The sequence below is a fragment of the Triplophysa rosa genome, linkage group LG17 (genome assembly GCF_024868665.1).
Source record: "Triplophysa rosa linkage group LG17, Trosa_1v2, whole genome shotgun sequence".
In the NCBI taxonomy this organism is placed as follows: Eukaryota; Metazoa; Chordata; class Actinopteri; order Cypriniformes; family Nemacheilidae; genus Triplophysa; species Triplophysa rosa.
Window position 1 is genome coordinate 12,146,681 of NC_079906.1, and position 23,694 is coordinate 12,170,374.

The 23,694-nt window shown below is 41.3% G+C and overlaps 1 protein-coding gene across 3 annotated transcripts in view; it reads right to left on the reverse strand.

Annotated features, from left to right (window-relative positions):
• Nucleotides 1–23,694, reverse strand: part of ccser1 (coiled-coil serine-rich protein 1) — an 89,773-nt gene that overhangs the window by 41,492 nt on the left and 24,587 nt on the right. For all 3 annotated transcript variants that reach the window (XM_057356715.1, XM_057356716.1, XM_057356718.1), the window contains exons 6-7: nucleotides 4,872–5,013; nucleotides 945–1,022 (exon numbers count right to left, since the gene is read on the reverse strand). In XM_057356715.1, the coding sequence (XP_057212698.1) occupies nucleotides 945–1,022; nucleotides 4,872–5,013 (220 nt within the window). The remainder of the gene's footprint in view (nucleotides 1–944; nucleotides 1,023–4,871; nucleotides 5,014–23,694) is intronic.

Genomic DNA, 23,694 nt, shown 5'->3' on the forward strand with positions numbered 1-23,694 from the left:
GTTCAAAAAAAGGGCCAGATGAAATAGAAAATCCTCTTCCATCAGCGAAGAGCTCCTCGCACAAAATCATAAACCTTTTCTGATGACGGCCATTGGTCCATCGCTGAAAGATTAGGCCGCATAACAAAATCTCATCAAGTTAGTGGGGGAAATTTATTGATGATAGAGAAAAGAGTAACTCAAATTTATCACAGACTCAGGCTGGGATGAAAAGAACAGGGTGTTTAGGAAAGGCACATTGGAGCAAGAAAATGAACTACATCGATAAAGAGAGATCTGTCTCAAAATGGTCATTCAGCGCCTTGGTTACATTTGATCTGTGGGCTTTGAAAACTTCAAGGAAGTAAAAGCGAATGTGTTTTTATTGTCACCTAACAATAATACCTTAATAACAATAAGGGTTCAAAATTTTTTTGAAATTGCTTGAAATTGTGAAATGATCAAGTCAATTCAAACACACATTATACTGTATTTTCTTCTGTACAACAAAATGAAAAATTCAGAAGAAAACTGATGCAGCTTCTTTTTTTTAAATACAATGAATGTAAAAGGTAACTGAGGTTGTCAGTCCTTATCATTCTTCCGAACATCACTTTTGTTGTTCCACAGAAGACAAAGTAATATGGGTTTGGAAAAACATGAGATTGAGTAAATGAACTTTTTTAGTGAACTGTCCCTCTTGACCTATTCATATAAAAGAGTTTGTTATGGCCATGTCATTTGGTGCCAGCCAAATCACAGAGGATTGGTCTGCTAAATGACTAAATGTAAATGTTATTAGATTGACTTAGCAGCATCCAATCTACATTGTTGCTTTTTGACTAAAAATAAAATCCATGGTCCAAAAGCATAGTCATACTTTGTGTCCCTGTAACACAACAGGTTATAAAATATATAAGAAACACACATTCCGACAAATCCTTAAAACAGAGCTTAAATCTCACCTTTAAGGGGAGCGATTTTTCACTGCAAGGGCTTATGGGTAAAGAGTGAAGGCTGCTCGCAGGACTGATCTCGGTGCTCTGAAAGGCAAGGATCATACACATCTTAATATATAATGAGCACTCAAAAGAAAATAACTAACAAAACGAATAATAAATATCATTCTGCTTGGCTCAGGCTCTGAACTGACTGGTTCCGGGGTCACTCCATGACACGGTTATAATATTACAATATTAAAATATTGTTTTCAACTACGTGACCCTTTCTGACCAAGACACAGCCAATGGCTATAAGAACATGTTTGCCAAAGCCTTCAGAATAGCATTTGCACTCATTTTGTTAAACTAGACAACAACAGCATTTTCACGCAGACCACAATTCAAAGTGCAAAATCCAACTGACAGAATGATCATTATCTCGTATAAATCCTGCTGATAAACTGTTTTAAATGACCTTTTAAAAACAAGTATGTCAAAAAACTACATTACATCTATAAGATATTTTGAAGTTTGACGTCTTCTCTGCTGCATTTGCTTGAACAACGCAGCAAAGATAGGGCTCAGGAGTTCACCAAAAACAGTCTTTAACAATACAATGATTCATTAGTCATCGGTGTTGATGTTGTGGGAAGCAGTGTGGAGAGGGATTGACAGCGAGGGGGATGCAGTCACATTGGGGCCTGTGTCACTAGGGCCCGAGCCCTCTTAAAATAAAGCTGTGCATTAACATAATTCCGTTAGAAGCTTTGGATACCTGAAGAAAAGTAGAATTAAATAGGGGTTTGTAATTATAGCTATGGTATACTGTCAACCAAGGGTGAAGATTTGTTTGAACATTGGGGGAGTTTGAATTGTGAATGCACATGTTTTTAATAATCACTGTATAATTATTGGGTCTAACTTGGTGTGCATTTGTTCAAATTGAGAAACTGGATTTATTTATTTTTTTGGCTGTTTTTTATCGTAGCCACCAGAATTAAAAAAAAAAAAACTCTTGAAATATTTCACTTTGTGTAATGAATCTAGAACATAAAAAAGTTTGCTTTTTGGAATTAAATGACAAAAGAAAAAGAACTTGTTCATGATATTCTAATTTTTTGAGATGCACCTTTTGGGTGGAGTATGTGTTTAAAATGTAAACGTGTGCAAGCTTTTAATAAATCGAACATTATTCTCTGTAGGTTTAAACTTGTTTTTGGTGTGAAAGGGTGGTTAAGACTCACTAAACATGACTAATTTTAAACTGTTTGACGCATTTTGACGATTTGATTTGATTACTATTATTATCATGAGGGCACCGCAACATTTCTCCAGAATATGCCAGAAGCTTCCCACTGACAGAGACATAGAAAAATCAGACCTTTTTCAGGGTTTAGGCCTCAGGGCCACTGACATTTGCGTCACTGGTGGAAAATGAAGAAAGCAAATGTTGTATCAAGAAAATAAAGTGCCTAATCAAGTGGTTTGAACAGGTCTATATTTTCCAAATGAAGTGTAATATCACAGCCATTAAGATGTCATTGTTAGTAATCTTTTCACAGTGCACATTAAACTTTAAGCCTTGGTTATTAAAGATGTGGGATGTGCTGCTTTCTACACTTTAAATTAAAAGACAAGAAGCGGACAAGTAAAGTGTAATAAAGTGTCAAAATATTGAGGTAATCAAGAAGGTAAAAAGGCAAAACAAAGATAAATGTTTCCCAAATGCAGATGTGGCCCAAGAGCTTAGCCTGTGCAACACCAAAACTAAAAGCACTGCTGTTATTATGAGGTAACTATTAAAATGGTTGCGTATGCACATGGCAATAGTAATGCAGATGAACCAGACAGGATTCACTGCAACAGAAAGCCTGTTTAATCTCACACAGAATGTCTGGCCAGGTACTGAATGCCAGCAGCCACTACATAATATTCAAAGGTACAAGAGATACTCGAACCAAGGTAACATTTAAACAATAACTTTGTCTGAGAGGTCAGACGCTGTTGAAATGATTGGATCACAAAGCCAGCCTGGAGCTTTCCAGTGTTACTAACCAAATGTGAGGAGGACGGCATATCACATTGACTATACAGTATGTTGAATAATTGGTTTAAGTGCCGATCATTTTGAACAGACATTGGCATAAATTAGTCTGGAATGAGGTTTTAAATGACCAGTTAAGCAAATAAAATCGCACATGAACGATGGTCATTGCGATTCTTGTTGCGCAGTGGTTTACGAATGCTGATGGATGCTAATTTGCATGTTAATGAGAGGAGTCAGTAAAGAGGCCAAAGAACTTCCTCTTAAATATTCATGTTCCTCTGTTGTGAGCTGTTCTCTGGACCTTCACCGAAGAAAGTGATTGTTATAGGGGAAGAACGTTCACCCAGCTACTGCACAAGCGGAAGAAAATAAACCTGGATGAGCGTTCCTACTCTCATCAGTGTGGGATGAATCCAAGGAGGTTTTTTTAAAAGTGATTATGGTCACTTTAGTATTCAATTCAATTCAACACAACATAAAACTGAAACACTTGTCGTTGACATAAAAATATATTTTATAGTAATTATTGCAATCTTGATGATTCAAAATACAAAAAAAATGTATCTTAAGGTGTAGATTAAATAATGAAAAAGAAAGCAAGCAATAAGAAGGCCATAATAGATGAAAATACCTTCAATACTGTATAATTTTGCAAATTCTAGGCAAAGGGTGCCATGGCTACTCTGAAACCACTAGAATTCAGTTGTGATTTATTTTAGATCCTAGTCACAAATGAATTCTTACAGTTAAAATTGTGTTATGGCATTTCAGATAAATGTACTCTATATTCTAATAATAATAATAATAATAATAATAATAATATGTTTTCTAAAATTTGGAAAAAATTAATGAATAAGTGATTTGAAAAATTGTATACTGTATACCGTTCTAAATAATCAATGTTAATTGTGTTCATATTTAATAATAATAATAATCTGGCTCCTGTGAATGTGATGTTCCTGGTGAGGAATGTGACAACAAGAAGAGCACCAGGACGAGAAGAGCGTCACTTATGGGCGTATAGCCGCCTAGTGGCCGAGGCCCTAGCCTGAGAGATGTCCCAACCATCGCAGGGGGTGGGCCACTCAGGATCTTCTCGTCCCGTCCAGACATGGAAGTTCCAGGGGTCTGCCTGGGATGCCGTTACGTGCCCTTCCCCTGTGACAGAAGGTCTTTTGTCAGGGGAATCGGCCAGGGGGGAGTTGTTATCAGAAGCACCAGCTCTGAGAACCAAGTCCGGTTGGGCCAGTAGGGCGCAACTAGTACCACTTGATGCTCCTCTTCCCTGACCTTGCACAGGGTCTGTGCAATGTGGCTCACTGGGGGGAAGGCGTACTTCCGCTTGTCCCGCGGCCAGCTGTGTGCAAGGGCATCCGTGCCGAGGGGTGCCTCGGTCAGGGAGTACCAAAGTACTCCACCCATTGTCCAACATTAGCGGACAATGGGTGGAGTACGGGGAGGCAACAGGTCCACCTGTGCCTGGCCGAACTGCTCCCAAATGAGCTGGCGCGGGGATGGAGTCGCCACTCTCCACGAGGCGTCGACTGACGAGAGAGCGCGTCGGCTGTCTGGTTCAGGACGCCTGGGATGTGTGTGGCTCGCAGGGAGCTGATCACCTGCTGACTCCAAAGAAGGAGGCGTCGGGCGAGTCGTGTTAGCTGCCGTGAGCGAACGCCACCCTGACGATTGATATACGCCACGGCAGCTGTGCTGTCCGTCCGGACCAGCACGTACTTGCCCCGCACGAGAGGTTGTAACCTCCTCAGTGCAAGTAGCACAGCCCACAACTCTAGGCAGTTGATATGCCTACTAGTTGGGCTTGAAAACTCATCCAGCCTTACTAATGTACACATGACGACAACCAAAATAAGCTTCATGAATCAGCTGTCAGAGTGGAACGTTACCTCATGCAGGGTCCTGCGCAGACGCAGCAGCAGAGTCTTCACAGCTGTGCAGTCCTGCTGCATCAGTCTGAATGGCAACGCTTCCAGCCCGGCCAATGGCTCGTCGTCACGGGACAGGCAGAGGGACATCGGCCGCTGCTCTCTGAAAATTCATAAAACAATGACATTATAAGCGGGAAACGGATATAATAAAATGACTGCATGATAGTATCCATTTGAGGTCATAATACCAAAATTCCTGCAGTAAAAAAATGCTTTGCTAAGATGTATTGAACATTTAATGCGATACAATGTAATATAATTGCATTTAATGCAATGACATGATCAATTTCTGAAAAAAAATCAATTATGTGAAAGATTAGGATTTAAAGGAGCAGTAACCTAATTTTAATTCATTCATTACATTACATGCAGATATCTGGCCAAATAATGAGATCAATCATTCATGAACAGAATGAGATCAAATTAAACCTGATTAGAAGAACATCTCGACACTGACAGAAAGGCAAGTTTTCAGCATGGAGAAAAGACACTCGAGAGACACTTGAGAAGATAGTCATATCCGCTTCATCAAGGCAATTCATTCGGATTAAGAGGATACTAATCTATATATACTCATGCAATTACACTGATAAGAGGTTACAAAACATTACTTATTCCAAACTGCTTACGGTCTCAGGGAATGATACTCAGCTACGATAGAGGATCTATATCAGGATATGAAGGAAAAAACATCTGCCGATCACAAAATCAAAGACTTAACACCCAAGAAACATGAAATCTCTAGTTTATTTTTATTTTCGAACGAACAAAGCCCCCATCTATACCTTATATCAAATATAATCTTCAAAGGAAGCACTGGGAATCTAGACCAATGGAAATCTCTTATTGACAGTTCTACACAAAACACACTTAATCGTCTTTTTGTTAATTACAACACTTTGATTCTGCTCAACAGAGATATCGCATTCCGGCTTCGGTCTCTTCTTACGCATTAGATTCCGGGTAACCTCTCCGATGGGAAAACTGCACAGTCAAGGCGAGCCGGTCTGTAAACACAGCCCGTCTTTTTTTGTTGTCGTTTTTCATTACCGCATTGTTTATTTCGGAGCCTATTGTGTCGAGCGTCCTTGGAGTTGAGAGAGGGAAGGGAAATTTTACTTTGCTGCTCCATGGCAGGTTACAAGCTTTCCATCTCAAACATGTCAATTATTATCACACATGCGCACCTCACGAAACATAGCTCAGAGAAATGGGGATATGTTCTCTTGTTCCTCAATCTATACGATCGACTGGCCCATAATACCTGGAGAGAGTTCTCCTTTAGCATCCCCCTTTACCTCAATGGCAGTTTCTTGGCCGGGGCAGAATCCGTTGTATTATCAGCTGAGCCATAAATGCCACGTGAAAGCAAGACAAAGCTGATATGGCTACATACATCAAGAACAGGCAAATTAGAGAGAAAGTTCAAGTTCACAGTTTTAAGATCCCTACAAAAACAAATCATGCACTCATAAAATTACTTTTTTTTGCAGTTACAATAGGCGGTGTAGTTATGAAATCTACCAGCAGGGGCAGTGGAGTACACTAACCAGCCAAACTCTGAACCTTAAAAGGATAGTTTACCCAAAAATTAAAATTCTTTTATCATTTATTCATTTCAAACCTGTATGACTTTCTACCGCAAAACACAAAAGAAGATATTTTGAAGAATGTTGGTAACCGAACAGTGACAGTACCCATTTACTTCTATTGTATGGACACAAAACCAATGCCAGTCATACAGGTTTGACAAGAGGGTGGGTAAAGTATGACAGAATTTTCATTTTTTAGTAAACAATCACTTTAATATCCATTCTAAAAGACACGTCCAATTGTTTCTCTACTGCAATTTTACAAACGATTTCATAAACTGTATGATCATAACTTATTCATGCTGGTCTTTCTGAGACTTGCCATAAGAAAAAGATGTGCTTATTCGACTAATGCTCATTAAAGTATTAGAGCATGTATAACCCTAAAGCCAGCAGCAAATCTCGATTCATTCTTACTTTCTCCCTGTGAGAACTGACTATGACAACCAACACATTATTTTGTCTTTTGAGACAATGAGTCAATTGATGTGCTTGTCAAAGCGTGGCATGACAAATCGATCCTTGCACACATGAAGCATGAAAACACAACATTTGAACTTAAAACGGAAATCAGACTGAGAACTGCAGCAGTGAGTGCAAACTCGGATGCCCAAGGCCGTTAACACCATTTTGAAACATGAGACAGAAAAAAGAACTCAATGTTGACATTCATGATCAATTCTCTCATATACGTGACAGACACATACCTGGTGTTAAATCCTGTCTCCTGTAAACTGAACTGTCAATGATGCTGTGTTGTCTGAAAATGTATTAGATGTTATTTACTTGGTGGAGATCTGGTAATTATCTGGATTCAAGCATCAATCACAATTTTGCGTTTCATTGCCTCTGTGATTCCGTTTAACAGGCATTGTGATTGGTCTCTATAATAATAGTACCTAAAGGTGAAGTGTGTAATTTCTGGGCCTAGAGGAGGTTTCAGAATTGTTTTGTAAGTCCTGCTTCCTGTTTCCTGCTTCCTGTTTCCTGCATCGCTGCCGGCAGCTTGTTTGTATCAGTGCGCTTACCACTTCGCTCTAATATTAGTGTATTTTATTATCGTTAATTATTATTGTCGTTGCTAACTTATCCTGATATCTCAATAACCCTGTTCCTGTTATTTACTTGGAAGAGTCTAAACCAAAAGTGATAGTTAACTTAACGCCGTTAGCATAGCAATAGCGTGTTAGCTTGCTTTCTGTTCACACTGTGGAATATCATCTTGCCTCTGGTTTGTCTTGTGTGCTAACTGTTTCTCTTTTTAAGCGAGTATACTACGATCCATCGAGCAACCTTGGTAAGTTGGAATTGCACTTCAAATCCGGTGAGTTATGGCTTCTATTCCTATTATTGTTACTTGCACCTCATGTCATATGTTTAGCTTAGCCTTCTCTGTCAGCTGCGAGGGCTTTATATGCGATAAATGCAGGGAAATAGTTAGGCTGACAGAGAAGATCTTAGAATTAGAGTCTCGCATCCAATCTTTATCTGAGGATAGTAAGAGTTTAACGACGATAGAAAACACTTTGGATGCGAGCAACATTAGCGCACACAGCTCGGTTCCGGTTGAAAATCCCCCGCAGCTGGGAAACTTCGTGACTGTGAGACGGCGTAGTCGCAGGACAAAACATCACTCGACGTTCCGATTACAGTCTCGAACAGGTTTGCCCCGCTCAGTGACGCACCGACTGAGAAACCTGCTGAAAGTGCCCTAGTTATCGGTGATTCTATTGTTCGGAACGTTAACATAGAGGCACCAGCACCATAGTCAAATGTTTACCGGGAGCCAGAGCGCCTGACATCAAGTCAAATTTAAATGTGCTGGCTAAGGCTAATCGTAAATTCAGTAAGATTGTCATTCACGTCGGCACAAATGATGTTCGACTCCGTCAATCGGAGATCACAAAAGATAACATTAAAGAGGTGTGTGAGCTCGCAAGCATGATGTCAGACACTGTAATATTCTCTGGCCCCCTCACTGCTTATCGTGGTGATGAGATTTATAGCAGATTATCATCACTAAATGGCTGGTTGTCTGAGTGGTGCCTGCAGAATGATATAGTTTTTATAAATAACTGGAAGAGTTTTGAGGGCAGACCTGACCTGTTGAAACGAGATGGTCTCCATCCCTCCTGGGCTGGGACTTCCATCCTGTCTAGAAATATGGCAAAAAGTCTTAATGCTAATGCTAAAACTTGACTCGCTGGGGCCCAGGTCAGGGAGCAGACAGTATGGCTTAACCAACTGTCTGCTTGCCTCTCACATCGCAGAATACACAAAATGTACAACATGTAGTAATCCGTTCTCCAAACATCACAAAATAGAGACTGTGTCTGTCCCCCGGATTAGCAAACATAAAATAATGCGTAAACCTCTTGAAAGTAATTTAATAAACGTTAAACAAACTAAACATGAACAAAATACAGATAATCAACTGTTACGACTCGGATTGCTAAATATTAGATCTCTCTCTAATAAAGCACTTTTTGTTAACGATATGATAACAGATCATAAAATAGACATGCTCTGTTTGACAGAAACATGGCTAAAACCAGATGATTATATTGCTTTAAATGAATCTGTCCCCCAAGATTATTATTATAAACACGAGCCTCGTCTAAAAGGCAGAGGGGGAGGTGTCGCAGCACTTTACAATAACTCTCTTAGCATTTCCCAGAAGTCGAACTCTAAATATAATTCTTTTGAAGTCATGGTTCTTCATGTTTCAACACCTAATACTAAAGATAAAACACTTTTTAAATTGATTCTAGCTATTGTATATAGGCCTCCAGGGCACCACACAGATTTTATTAAAGAATTTGGTGGGTTCTTATCAGAACTAGTACTGGCCGCAGATAGACTCCTTGTCGTTGGTGACTTTAACATCCACGTAGATAACGTTACAGATGCCTTAGGAATGGCTTTCAAAGACACTCTTAACTCCATGGGCATTAGTCAACATGTGTCAGGACCCACTCACCTTCGTAATCATACTTTAGATTTAATACTGTCTTACGGTATAAATGTGGACGACGTTAAAATCCTTCAGCAGAGTGAAGACATTTCGGATCATTATCTGGTATTATGTTTGCTTCACTGGCCTACGGCTGCAAATAAAACTCATTGTTACAAATATGGTAGAACAATAACTTCAACTACCAAAGATGCGTTTCTCGATAATCTGCCCGAATTGTCTCAAATCATGAGAAATAACGTTGAAGATCTTGACATTACCACTGAAAATTTTAATTCCACCTTCTCGGTAACGCTAGACAAAGTTGCTCCACTACGTTTAAAGAAGATTAAAAATGGCAGCCCCACACCGTGGTATAATGAACACACTCAGGCTCTAAAGAAAGCGGCCCGAAAAATGGAGCGCAACTTTAAGAAAACTAAATTAGAGGTATTTCGTACAGCATGGAAGGATAGTATTCGAAAATACAGGAAAGCCCTAAAAACTTCTAGATCCGCCTACTTTTCATCACTAATAGAAGAAAACCAGCACAACCCTAGGTTTTTATTTAACACGTGGCTAAATTAACAAAAAATAAATCGTCAGTGACTTCTGATCCTGTATATCAGCATAGCAGTGATGAATTTATGAACTACTTCACATATAAAATCCAAGATATTAGAAAAAAAATTATAACAATGCAATCAGAAGTGAAACCCGCTGAACAAACTAACTACAGCGCCCTTAAGGAGAAATGCAATTATTTTATACGTAGATCAAGATGAGCTGTCTAAAATTATTAGATCATCTAAATCAACAACATGCATCTAGACCCTATACCACAAATCTACTGAAAGAGATGCTCCCAGAAATTATAGATCCTCTTCTTGTATTATTAACTCATCTCTGAATTAGGACATGTGCCTAAAGCATATAAGTGGCTGTTATAAGGCCCCTTGTCAAAAAACCCAACTCGACCCTAGAGAACTAGGGAACTACAGGCCTATATCGAATCTACCTTTCATATCTAAAGTTCTGGAAAAAGTAGTTTCAACTCAATTATGCTCCTTCCTCCAAAGGAATGACATCAATGAAGAATTCCAGTCTGGATTTAGAGCATGTCACAGTACAGAGACTGCTTTGATCAGAGTTACAAATGATCTGCTATTGGCGTCTGACGAGGTTGTATCTCGTTATTGGTGCTGCTAGACCTTAGTGCTGCATTCGTTACATTTCCGTCACACGCTTGCAGTATTTGACCAATCACTACGCACTGGTTAACTGGCCAATCATAGCACACCTCCCTTTTCAGATCGATGAGCTTTGTAAAAAATCAGAGAGGCGGGGCAAAGAGGAGATACAAACATGCACGGTATGTGGAAAATACAGCGTTTTTTAACCTTTAATAGTGTATACACATTGCATTACATCTAAAACAAACGATAATATTCATTTTAGCAGTGTCATATGACCCCTTTAAAATGCGGCCTATGTAGGTACATCACTAGATTTTGGACATCAACAGTTCATTTACACATAGACGCAATAGCATTTTAAACAAATTTTTGTAAAATGTTCTTCCTCCAAGATGCATCTAAAATCTTCTGACCTCATGGCCTTTTTATTTGCTTTTGTTACAGCTTTGTCTCCACATTACACCTAGACTAACACCTACACACTGTATTCTGCTTAAATCATTAAGTCACTTATGTCACCCCACCACACAATATCCATTATCACCATGTATCTGGCCATTATCTTATCACGGTACTGTCATCTACTGTAGTTTGGGTCTTTTATGCATATGACCTCTTCTTAGCGGTTTGATGGCCCCCCTGCGCGAGCTCTCATTCGGAGGCTGTGTGTTATTTAAGGTTGCTGAGAGGCGAAGCACCGGCGTTCTGTACTGGCATCTGTCAGATGTAAAAGACTCCCTCAGGTGCGTCGCCGGTCTGCATTACAGCTATTAGCAACGTCTTCTCATCACCCCATTAGCATCATCATTAGCATTAGGCAAGACCGGCCCTTTGTTCTTTAATCACATATTAACTCTGCAAAAGAGAAGCACAGTTACGCCCATGTTTCTGTGTTGCCCATCGCTGCTGGACAGTCGTCAAAATATAATAAGTATTCTAAACGTTTGGTTTTCAGGAGCAAGACAAGAGAAATGCTGAGAGAATGCAACATCACTCTCAAAAAAAAAATCACTCTCACGTGCCATCTCTGGATCTGTTCCACGATTGTGGAATGATCTGCCTGCTGCTACAAGATCAGCAGATTCTGTAGCCATCTTTAAGAATCGTCTAAAAACACATCTTCTCCATTAACACCTGACCCATTAATACAGACTTCTATTTCTTTTCTTTTCCATTTCTTTTTTTGTCCTTACAAAAAAAAACTTAGCTTCGTATACTGTGGTAGGCTAACTGAGACCAGTTTTATTGCACTATTGCACATGCTATGTTGTCCTTGTGTTATACTAATTGCTTTTATTGTTTATCTCATTTGTTAGTCCCTTTGGATAAAAGAGTCTGCTAAATGACTAAATGTAAATGTACATGCAATGTCATTGCATGTAAAGTTATTATTGAAACCGAGGGGTTCCAGAGACTTCCGCCCTTTTCGGTGAAGACATTTATTTATCATTCCCCTGTTAGATTCTGGCATTGCTTGCTTTTAAATAGAGACAACGTGGATTAGATGTCACAGGCCATGGATTTCAGATGTCACTGGTCAGAGATGAGCCTTAGAGAGACAACGTATAAAGTATTAATGATTGTAAATGTGAACAATAAAGTATTAGAGGCTGTCCTATAAAAATGTCATTGCGTGTTGCATGTTTTAATGTCATTGCATGAAAAGCCAATCCTTATGTTAGTAGATATAGTGTGGTGAGCCAACGTTGTCTTTCACAGAAACACCTTCAGCACCATGGAGAACACCATCAGAAAAAGCCACAAGGAAGGCTATTCAGGACCAGGGACAGCTCCTGGAAAGCCAGGTGGAATCATTCTCCCCTCTGATGAGGAATCTCAGGTGTGGACTGTCAGGCAATCAGCCAGACCTTAAAAGAGAACAAAGAAGCTTCAGAAGGGAGAGCTATGAGGAGACGTTTGACACTCAGGTTAAGCAGGACACCGACCTGACCACAGCACACAAACGGGAGAAACAACAACAACAAAAATGTTGTATAGAGTGGACCAACGAAGGGGTGAAATTGTAGAACAGTTGCTGGTCCCCAAGGCGTATACCTCCAAGGTCCTATATTTAGCCCACACCCACCTGATGGGAGGTCACTTGGGGGCGGAGAAAACCTACGATCCTCAACCGATTCTACTGGCCCGGGGTCAAGAAGGCAGCCGAGAACTATTATCGTCACTGTTCTGAGTGCCAGCTCCACAGTCCCAAGGGAGCATATCGAAATCTCCTCATTCCACTGCCAATAATTGGGATTCCTTTCAGCAGGATTGCGCTGGACATCGTGGGACCCTTGCCTAAATCTAATTGGGGACACCGATACATACTGGCCATCCTCGACTACGCCACCCGATTCCCAGAAGTGATACCTCTCCGGTCGGCGAACTCAAAAGCGGTGATCAAAGAACTGGTCCATCTATTCAGCTGGATGGGGATAGCCGACGAGATCCTTACGGACCAAGGATCATGCTTCATGTTTACAGTGATGAGAGAGACCTGCTGACAATTGAAGGTGAAGCAGCTCAGAACCTCCATATTCCACCCCCAGACAGATGGACTAGTGGAGAGGTTTAACAAAACTTTCAAGCAAATGTTGCGGAAAATCATTGATGTTGAAGGAAAAAACTGGGATCAGCTATTACCTTATGTACTTTTTTCTATTCGGGAGGTACCGCAGAGTTCCAACGGGTTCTCACCCTTTGAGCTCCTCTATGGACGAAGACCTCGATGTAATGCTGGATCTGGCCAAAAAAAGCTGGGAGCAGCAGACGTCACAACATCGCTCAATCATTGTCGATGTGTCAAATGCATGATCGAATGGCAAAGATATGGCCGATTGTGAGGGAACACATGCAACAGTCCCAAAGACATCAAGCCAAGTTATATAACTGAGGGGCAACAGTTCGAGAATTCCACCCTTGGGAAAAAGTGTTAGTTTTGATCCCAACCAATGAATGCAAATTCCTGGCTCGCTGGATGGGACCCTATGAAATGGTAGAACGTACAGGCCCCGTCAACTAGAGAGTATGCCAACCAGGCCGCAGCAAGGCTCAGTAGATCTACCACATAAACCTGTTGAAGCCATGGCAGGAACCTCTTCTCCCTCCTAGCGATGTCTTCACAGCCAACGTCCTTCCCCAACCAAATCCAGAGGTGAAGATGGGTACCCAACTCTCACCTGCACAAAAGCAGGAGTTATGAGAACTTTTGTGGCGCAACCGCGATGTCTTCTCTGACCTCCCTGGGAAAACCCCCTCTCATAACCCATGACATAGTGACAGAACCCGGAAAGATTGTTCGGCTTCGACCTTACAGGATTTCAGAAGCCAAGAGGAAAGCCATCCGAAACGAGGTAAAGAAAATGCTGGAACTAGGCATTATAGAGGAGTCCCAAAGTGCCTGGTCGAGCCCCATCGTCTTAGTACCCAAACCAGATGGGAGTAAGAGATTCTGCAACGATTACAGAAAATTAAATGAAGTTTCACAGTTCGACACCTACCCTATGCCAAGGATAGATGAGTTGATTGAACGGATGGGCCCAGCACAATTCATCACCACCCTTGATCTCACTAAAGGGTACTGGCAGGTGCAGCTAACCCCTCAAGCCAAACCCAAAACCGCCTTTTGCACCCCAGAGGGGACCTTCCAATATCGGGTACTTCCTTTTGGAGTCCACGGTAGAGCTGAAGATCTTTGCCCGAACCCGACGGACCCGACGGGTTCGGTCGGGTTTGGGCTTAATTTCTATCATTTTACACGGGCTCGGGCCGGGCTCGGGCCGGGCTCGGGCTTGCGCGGTAACTGAGCGGTCATGTGATGCGTTCCGATTAGCGCGACAAAGATGCAAAAATGGATGCTGAGGGTTGCAACACATTCTCACTCCCGAATCGGTCAGCGCCCTTCGGCGTCACTTTTGAACGCGCAGGGTACTCCTTTGACGTCGTTTTTCGACGTGAAGGGCACGCGAATTTCACCGTCATTATGAAAATGTATATTAGATATAATTTGCAATGATGATGTTTCGGGGTTTAATTTAAGTTTAATGGCCAGGATAATTGCATTTACATGACACTATTCAGACAGTTTGAGCAAGTAATGTTTATTGAATCTTTAAAACAGTTTATTTATCGTAATATAAAACACATAATACAAGCAGTCACAATGTCGTTCAAAAATACAGATATTTCAAGGGTACCAACGCGAAACGATCGATTTGTATGAGGAACAGATGCGAAAGCGATCACCGTCCGCCGTAAATCTCAAAATGCATTCTGACTTCTTTACAACGTTAAACGTGCTATCTACGCATGCTTGACATGGTCTACTTGTCAAAAAACGAGTTGGACGTATGACGAGTTGGACGAATGACAGAGTATTTCTGTGCTCGATACATTCCCCCAGCATTCTAAGTTTTTCAAACATGAAAATCCTTTTCGTAACAACTTTTCTTAGTCCCTTATTGGACAATTCTCCCGGAAAAGCATGCCCACGCGTCAACCCGCCAGAGCGAGAAGAAAGAGCACGCTCACGCGTCAACCAAGGTGAGCGGGAGAAGGAGCATGCGCACTCGTCAACCAGCTGGAGCAAGAGAGAGAGCACTGCGTTCGCGAAGTTCAGCTGTGTTTGTTTGTTCACTGCATTTCGGTGAGGAATGTTATATAAACAGTGGATATAATGCTGGATTTGAAGATCGTTGATCTGATAGATGGAGGATGCCGGACATAAACCGCACACGGTAAGCGAATCTGAGTCATATGTCTGTGTTTTGTTGGCAATGTGCTTTAGTGCCACACTCACCCAACACATTTTGATAATGGGCATGATGAAATAAACATAAATGCAATGTTATTTTTATTTTATGTTCAATAAATTGAGCAAGAACATAAAAAGTTGCGTTCAAAACTGTCTTAGATTATCCTGATTTGCAAGGGTAAGCTTATAATAATGATTTATCGGTTGAGCTGTCTGGTATGATTCCACTGGAATAGTTTAACATTTAATGGAATCTGACTTCAATCCACAGAAAGATAAGTGATATAGAGATAAGTTACGTAGAATCTTTAAATGAATTTGCAGTAGCATTATTCATAACTATTCAATATTGTTCTACAGCTATTGTTGTCAGAATATTTCTAGTATGATGAGAACTGTTTATGACCCTCAATGACTTATTTCTATTATCCTTAACATTTTAACACATTTTGCAACTAAAACCTTCAAAGTCAAATACTTTAAGACCATTGTTCTTCCGCTCATAGCTCTTATGTGACGGCCAGTGGCCATGCTGTTTAACCCCACAATAATTTTACATAACCCTAACAGACAGCAACAAATTGCTCAATACCCATGAAAACAAGCATTTCTGGCTAAATTGGTAGAGTTTAGAAGTCAGCGATTTTCCACTGCCATCAACCATCTTCCTCAAGCTTGTTTTTGTGTTTTGACTCATTTTATTACGACGACTAGCTTCGGGCCAGGATCAGCGACCTCGACGATGACATCATCTCTGTTTGCTTGTTTGTTTATTTTAAACTCCTGAAATGCTTAAAGTGTTGATTCTTACACATCATCCCTTCTGGCTTAATTGTGGTTTAATTTTTTCTAGCAGCATGTCATGATGTCAGAGTGGCAGTGTTTTTAAGCGGTTTGTTGACATTAAAGCAATCTTTCTGCTTGATCAAATATTTATGCATGGATGAGTCATTTGTTTCAACCGGTCTTAAACGTCCAGGGTCAGTTTAAAAGTCGAAAATTAGACGGATATATTAAATCTTACTGATGTATTTAAGGCAGGCATTAAATGTTAATGTTTTTTTGGTTTCAAGGATTCTCCTTAAGGTAATGGCTTTTCATTCATTTTTTTATTTGAAAGTAACTGCTCTGACTGTGGAGAAAAATGATTTTAATAGAATCACGAGTAGTCACATCTTATATAACAACAATCTTGAAAGAATCCATTTTGCGTTTATGACTAACTGCAGCTCGCATTTGAAATCTTCCTCTGATATTTCACGGCCCGTGGACGCACATTAGGTGAGAAGGCTGTTGGGCTCTGAAACGATGGCTCCGTGTCCAATCAGTGATGTCACAGGCTTCCTTGCTATGTGTGACAACAATGGGTTCTGCCGCTGTGACTCACCCAGACGCCCATGAGACTTTCCCCAAGCCGGATCTCACATGTATGCACTGACTACGAAGGAAATCAACATGACGCCACACTGAGACCGTGATCAAAGGTTAGAAGAAAAAAAATCACACCCCCATCTCCACACTTAAAAAAGACATCTGACTGGTTCACGGTAATTAGTTATGCTCAGACTTTGTCACACCTGAGCTTTCTCCTAAGTCCTTGCTGTTTCTCTTTGAATCACCTTGAGACAGTTGGATAAGGAGACCATGCAAAGTAGCACAAGGCCAGACATGCAGCCTTCTGTTGTAGAGGACCACAGACAGCTAAGGATTCTGCCCCCTGCTGCAACAAACCTGGTCCTGAAGGACAACAGAACCCTAGAGAGAGAGAGAGAGATAGAGCACTATATCCTTGAGACTTCTGGAGTTTAAGGTTAAAACTTAAAGGTCCAATGTGTAATTTTTGGAGGAATTATTGATAGAAATGCAATATAATATACTAACTATGTGTTCACAGGTGTATAAAGACTTTACATAACGAAGCGTGATGTTTTTATTATATTAGAATGAGCAATTTCTATCTACAAACACCACGGGTCCCCTTGCATGGCATTGTCCATGTTGTTTCTACAGTGGCCCTTAACGGACAAACTGCTCTACAGAGTGTGTTTAGTAAATACATGATCTCCTTCAGGAAAGACGTGAAAATGTGACCACATCGTAGTCCTCTGTCAGCCTCCGTAATACTATACAATAGGGGTGGAGTGAGCCGTTGGTTGCAATTCGCAGCTTCACCACTAGATGCCGTTAAATATCTCACATTTGACCTTTAAGGTTTTGTTTATGTTGTTTTTTTTTCGTCCAGACTTTCTACCAACACTTATTGGCGTGGATGCATTAAGCTTTAAGGTTTGGTTGGTAGAAGCGGTCACATCTAGATCCAAAAATCATCTCTCTCTTATTTAATAACCATCTTACTCATCTCTTGACTGACTGTCAAAGGCTTTGTAGCAAGCAGTTTGGATTATTGTTATTTTAATATTCATGTTCTATCAAATGTCTTGAAGGCTGGGAATCTCTATATAAAAAGTATAATTATTGCTGTTGTTGTTTATATTAGTATACAAACAGTGCAACATTCACGGGAACACAACAACCCCATGAGGGTTCCATGCAGAACAAAAGAGCTTTTTCTTTTCCTCAAGTTTTTTTCTTTACATTTTCGCAACTGTCTGAACCTACTAAGTGCGTCAAAAAAAAGGAGGGCAAAATAACATTTTTTTTCCCTCTCAGGTGACCTTGTTATAATAGTATTATTAGCACAAACTGCAATAAATATTTGGCCAAATCTTTCCTAACAGAACTTCAAAAATAAAAACATGACCCATAAATATAGACCAGTACTTTAGTTCTCCTTTAGTTTGAACTCAGACAGAGACTTTTCCTCAAGCTTCATCTGCATGTCTTTCTTCAAAAAGAAAAACTCTTCCTTCTGCCTTTCTCCAGAGCCAAAAAACGGGAGAGGGCACAACGCTGAGCTTTGGCGCATGTGTCTTGTCGGCGGTTGATTTTGCCTTGGGACAAAATATCCTGTCACTTAGTCAGGGTGTAGGATTATAGCCCATCAAACAGCGTATCTTCAAGTCTAGCTGAGCTGACTCACAGCAGAAAACAGGCCTCCCAGCCAGTGTCCATTAAAGACATCTATACTGGCTGACAGATCCCCACCATAATGACACTACGCTGCAATCCCGTGTATCTTTTCAAGTCATTTCTCCCTGGCCCTGTCACCCATGCATTTAACAATTACGAGAAAAGGCCTATTACTTTCCTTTTCTGAGCTTCATTATTTTACAAAGCGTGGTGAATTACTTCACGTTTAAAATGCATTTTTTTTAAATAAATGGTTTGTTTTGAAGCCATATAACAGCTTTATGTGAGGAACAATAATGCCAAAGGCGTAATTGCTGATGTTGCTCTCCACTGCGGACCTGAAATGTTTTGCATTTGGATACAAAAATGGGCAGTTCCTGCCGCAAGTTTAAACAATTTTCGTTTAGAACTTTTTGGTAACACTTTAACTAATTGTAAAGAAATACAACCTTATTGCAATGCGTTAGCTAACATAAACTAACAATAAACAATACTTTATTAATATTAGTTCATATTCATTTGCAGTATTTAGCTGTAATTAAAATCAAATGTTGTAACTGTTAACAACCTAACATGAACATGAATAAATCCTGAAGAACGTCTTAGTTACGGATGTAACCTCAGGTCCCTGATGGAGAGAACGAGATGTTGTGTCCAGCCGACAGATGGGGTTCGTCCTTGAGAACCAATCGCTTCCGACTACTTAGAAAAGGCCAATGAAATTGGCGAATGAAATTTGCATGCCGGACTCCGCCCCCGGATATCCAGGTATAAAAGGGAGACGGCATGCCTCATTCATTCACCTTTGTTCTGAGGAGCCTGAGACCTCTCACGACTGCTGCATGTGTTGTGGCCAGAAGGACACAATGTCTCGTTCCCTCCATCAGGGAACTGAGGTTACATCCGTAACCAAGACATTCCCTTTCTGTCGGTCTCTCGACGTTGTGTTGAGCCGACAGATGGGNTGCCCATGTGCATAATGAGAATAATGAGCCAGTGGGATATGTGAGATGTTACGATGTTACAGAGGACTTATTTATTTCTTTGTTCCAACATCCAAGTGGCCTATAGCCTACGTTAGTCATTAATAAATTATGTTAAAACATGTATAAATGACTCATTCTTGACAAAAAGCTGTGCGCGTGCGCACATTTGAATAGCCTAATGTCGGGCTGTAAACGGGTTCGGCTTTTAAAAAGCTGTCAATCAAAATGTACTTGTCGGGCTCGGGCCGAATTCTGTCGGGCTCGGGAACTGTCGGGCCTAACTTTTAAGGCCCGATTACAGCTCTAGTCCACGGGGCTCCAGCCACATTTCAAAGACTCATGGATAGAGTCCTCCGTCCCCACCAGAAATACGTTGCTGCCTACCTAGATGACATTGTCGTCCACAGTCAGAGATGGGAGGAACACCTTCACCATACAGAGGCTATCTTTCAAGCCCTAAGATCAGCGGCTCTCACAGCAAACTCCAGCAAATGTTCACTCGCCCAAGAAGAAGCCAACTATTTAGGATACACAGTTGGAAGAGGAAATGTGAAACCCCAGGCTAGGAAAATCGGCTCCATACTCACTTGGCCCCGGCCAAAAAGCAGGTGAGGACTTTCCTGGGGCTAGTTGGGACTACCGAACATTTATACCCAGTTTTGCCACAAAAGCGACTCCCCTAACGGAGTTAACTCGCAAGGATCGCCCAAACCAGCTAAAATGGGCCGAAAAAGCAGAGCAGGCCTTCATCGATCTAAAGCAAGCCCTCTGTTGCGAACCCATCCTGCAAGCCCCGGACTTCAATAAAACATTTGTTCTTCAACAGATGCCTCAGAAGTGGGGATTGGAGCCGTGCTAACCCAGTTACAGTGGAGCCGTGCTACCCAGAGAAAAGAACTGTGCTACCCAGAGAAAAGAACTATGCTACCATAGAAAAAGAGGGTCTGGCAGTCAAATGAGCCGTGGAGAAGTTGAGATATTACCTCCTGGGGAGAAAATTCATCTTGGTAACTGATCACGCTCCGCTAAAATGGATGGCCCAAAACAAAGGGAAAAATGCAAGAATCACCCGCTGGTTTCTTCATTTGCAAGACTTTCAATTTACAGTAGAACACCGGGCTGGAAATTCTCATGCCAATGCTGATGCCATGTCCAGGAGGCATGACGGCTTCAAGACAAGCGCTCCAAGCAGATGCCTGGAGCTGAAAAGGGGGGTATGTGGTGAGCCAACGTTGTCTCTCACAGAAACACCTTCCGCACCATGGAGAACACCACCAGAAAAGGCCACAAGGAAGGCTGTTCAGGACCAGGGACAGCTCCTGGAAAGCCAGGTGGAATCATTCTCCCCTCTGATGAGGAATCTCAGGTGTGGACTGTCAGGCAATCAGCCAGAGCTTAAAAGAGAACAAAGAAGCTTCAGAAGGGAGAGCTGAGAGGAGACGTTTGACACTCAGGCTAAGCAGGACACCGACCTGACCACAGCACACAAATGGGAATAGGCTGAACTCCTGCACTAACTCACCTCCTCTGCATTCCTTCCAGACCTGAATTGATGTCACAAGAATACCCCGAGAGGGAAGATACCTGAGTTACAGTTTTTCCCATTCCCTTCCCTGACCTTATTGGAAAATAAAGAGTATTATGTTCCTATTGAACAAACCTCTGCCTCTTGAGTGATATTTCTATGTCGGAGGTAACACGTAAACAATAACAAAACATTGCTATGTGTGCTTTTGTTGACTACAGAAAACAAGCACTGATTATTTTAAATAACTGACCTAATGTAAATAAACTGTTGCAGGCATGACCTATTTTTGTAGGCCAACCCGGAAGTTAGTGCCGCACTGGTTCCTTCGACTGAAAGCCCATACATTTTTCCTATAGACTTTTGGGGGATTGCAAAAAACTAAGCTCTGTGATTACCAAAGTTCTGATGTTTGCACATTTTGTCTGTCAAGATAATCTTTACAAACCAACACAATATCGCCAGATAAATCCAATCACCAGAAGTAAAAAGCTAACACGAGTCTATAAACAGACTACACCATGGTCGCTCGACATCAACGTCACCACCACCAAGGCTCCAACAACTTTTTCAAACTTTAAAACAAACGTGTTCCCTGGTAAGTAATTACTCTGTGAATGAATCTCCCACCACCTTTTTTTAAGAGTTTTGTGTCCATGTTGCAGTATTTGTGAGATTGTTATGCATCATGATATTTTACGTCCCCGCCCAAAGGCTGTAGTCGCTTTTAGCAACTTGTTAGCAACCTTGGTTTTTAAAGGACCCATTGGATTAAAGTCTAATTGTGTTCTAATTCTAAGTCTAATTAAAGTGTTTGTTTAAGTGCTATAATCGGATAAGTAACTTTGTTTTGTTAAGCCTTTCTCTGCAAGCATGTGAGAAATCGAGCCGTTCAGATTTCGCTCCTGATGTGATGTAGACACAGGCTCTTATTATAATATTACCGCCCCTTAATCTACACAATTCCACCCACGGCGCTGCCGAAATTGTTGTTTTCACAAGCGACAGTGGTGTACGTGACGCCATGGCTAAAGTTCGTGGACAACATGCAATGTAGTCGCTGCACAGAGTCCTAACCTCGAAAGAGACAAGAGTGGATTTATGTTATTTTTAGTGGAAATCCCTCAGAAACCATAAGTAAAAACCTGCTTGTTTGCGCGAATCACTTCAAGCCGGAGTGCTTAATCAACCTGGGACAGTACAAGCAGGATTAGCTTCCAAGTTGTTCCTCAAGAGGGAGTAATATTTATCAACAGTCTGAATTGACGTAAATGTACCGTATATGTAGGAGGATAACATTAGCACACGATAGCGAAGGGAGCTAAGTCAGTTACGGGCTAAACAGAACATTCAAAGCCAGTGTTAATCTTACTCTATATTTATATGTTATGGGCACTTGGCGCACTTGGCGTTTATCTGTATGTATGTTAATAAATGTTTGGGGCAGTTGTGGCCTAATGGTTAGAGAGTCGGACTCGTGACCAGAAGGTTGCCGGTTCGATTCCCAGGGCCGGCGGGTAACAACCGAGGTGCCCTTGAGCAAGGCACCTTACCCCTACTTGCTCCCCGGGCGCTGCAGTGATAGCTGCCCACTGCTCCGGGGGTACGTGTGTGTTCACTACTCTCTGGATGGGTTAAATGCAGAGGTCACATTTCGTTGCCTTGTACATGTGCAATGACAATAAATTGAATCTAAATCTAAAAAAAAAATCTAAAATCTAATACATTATGTGCGTTAATATCTTCAGCTGCAGCAAGCTGTTTGTTTTGCTAATGAACAGGGGCGAACACTGCGGTTGGTTTCGTTTTAAACGTCTCAAATCATTCGTCCTTAGGCTGAAAAATCTGTCACAGCATACTAGTTATGTTCTCACGTTGTGTGTGTAACGTTATAACTTGTCAACGACAAGCGCTAAAATCCATGTAATTCCGCTGAGATCTGCAGGTGTGCATTCCGTGGATTTTAGGCAAGCCGCACAGCGTCAGCGCTGTTTGCTGTGACGGATTTTTTAGTCTCCGGACGAATGATTTGAGACGTTTAAAACAAAACTAACCGCAGAGGACTTCAGGAAACATAATTTAGCTAAACCATTGCCATGGCAGTACTACACGTGTGTTGTTTTGACATGCCGGACGGAAGGGGGGTGTGGTGCGCTGTAACTCATTATCATTTAAAGAGACATGCACCATAACGGGTTGCTGTGAGCATAGCTGTTTTTGACGAGGCAAGAAGGGTTTTGTTTACACAGCCATTGAGTGTTTTTAAGCAAAATATGTTCCAGACATTTCATGAAGACCCTAATAAATCATATCAACTGGTTGAAAGTGCTCATTTAATGAGTCCTTTAAGACACGATAAAGCTTTAAAGGGGATGTGCAACAGTGTTTCATGCATTCTGACTTCTTTACAACGTTAAACGTGCTATCTACGCATGCTTGACATGGTCAACTTGTCAAAAAACGAGTTGGACGTATGACGAGTTGGACGCATGACAGAGTATTTCTGTGCTCGATACATTCCCCCAGCATTCTAAGTTTTTCAAACATGAAAATCCTTTTCGTAACAACTTTTCTTAGTCCCTTATTGGACAATTCTCCCGGAAAAGCATGCCCACGCGTCAACCCGCCAGAGCGAGAAGAAAGAGCACGCTCACGCGTCAACCAAGGTGAGCGGGAGAAGGAGCATGCGCACTCGTCAACCAGCTGGAGCAAGAGAGAGAGCACTGCGTTCGCGAAGTTCAGCTGT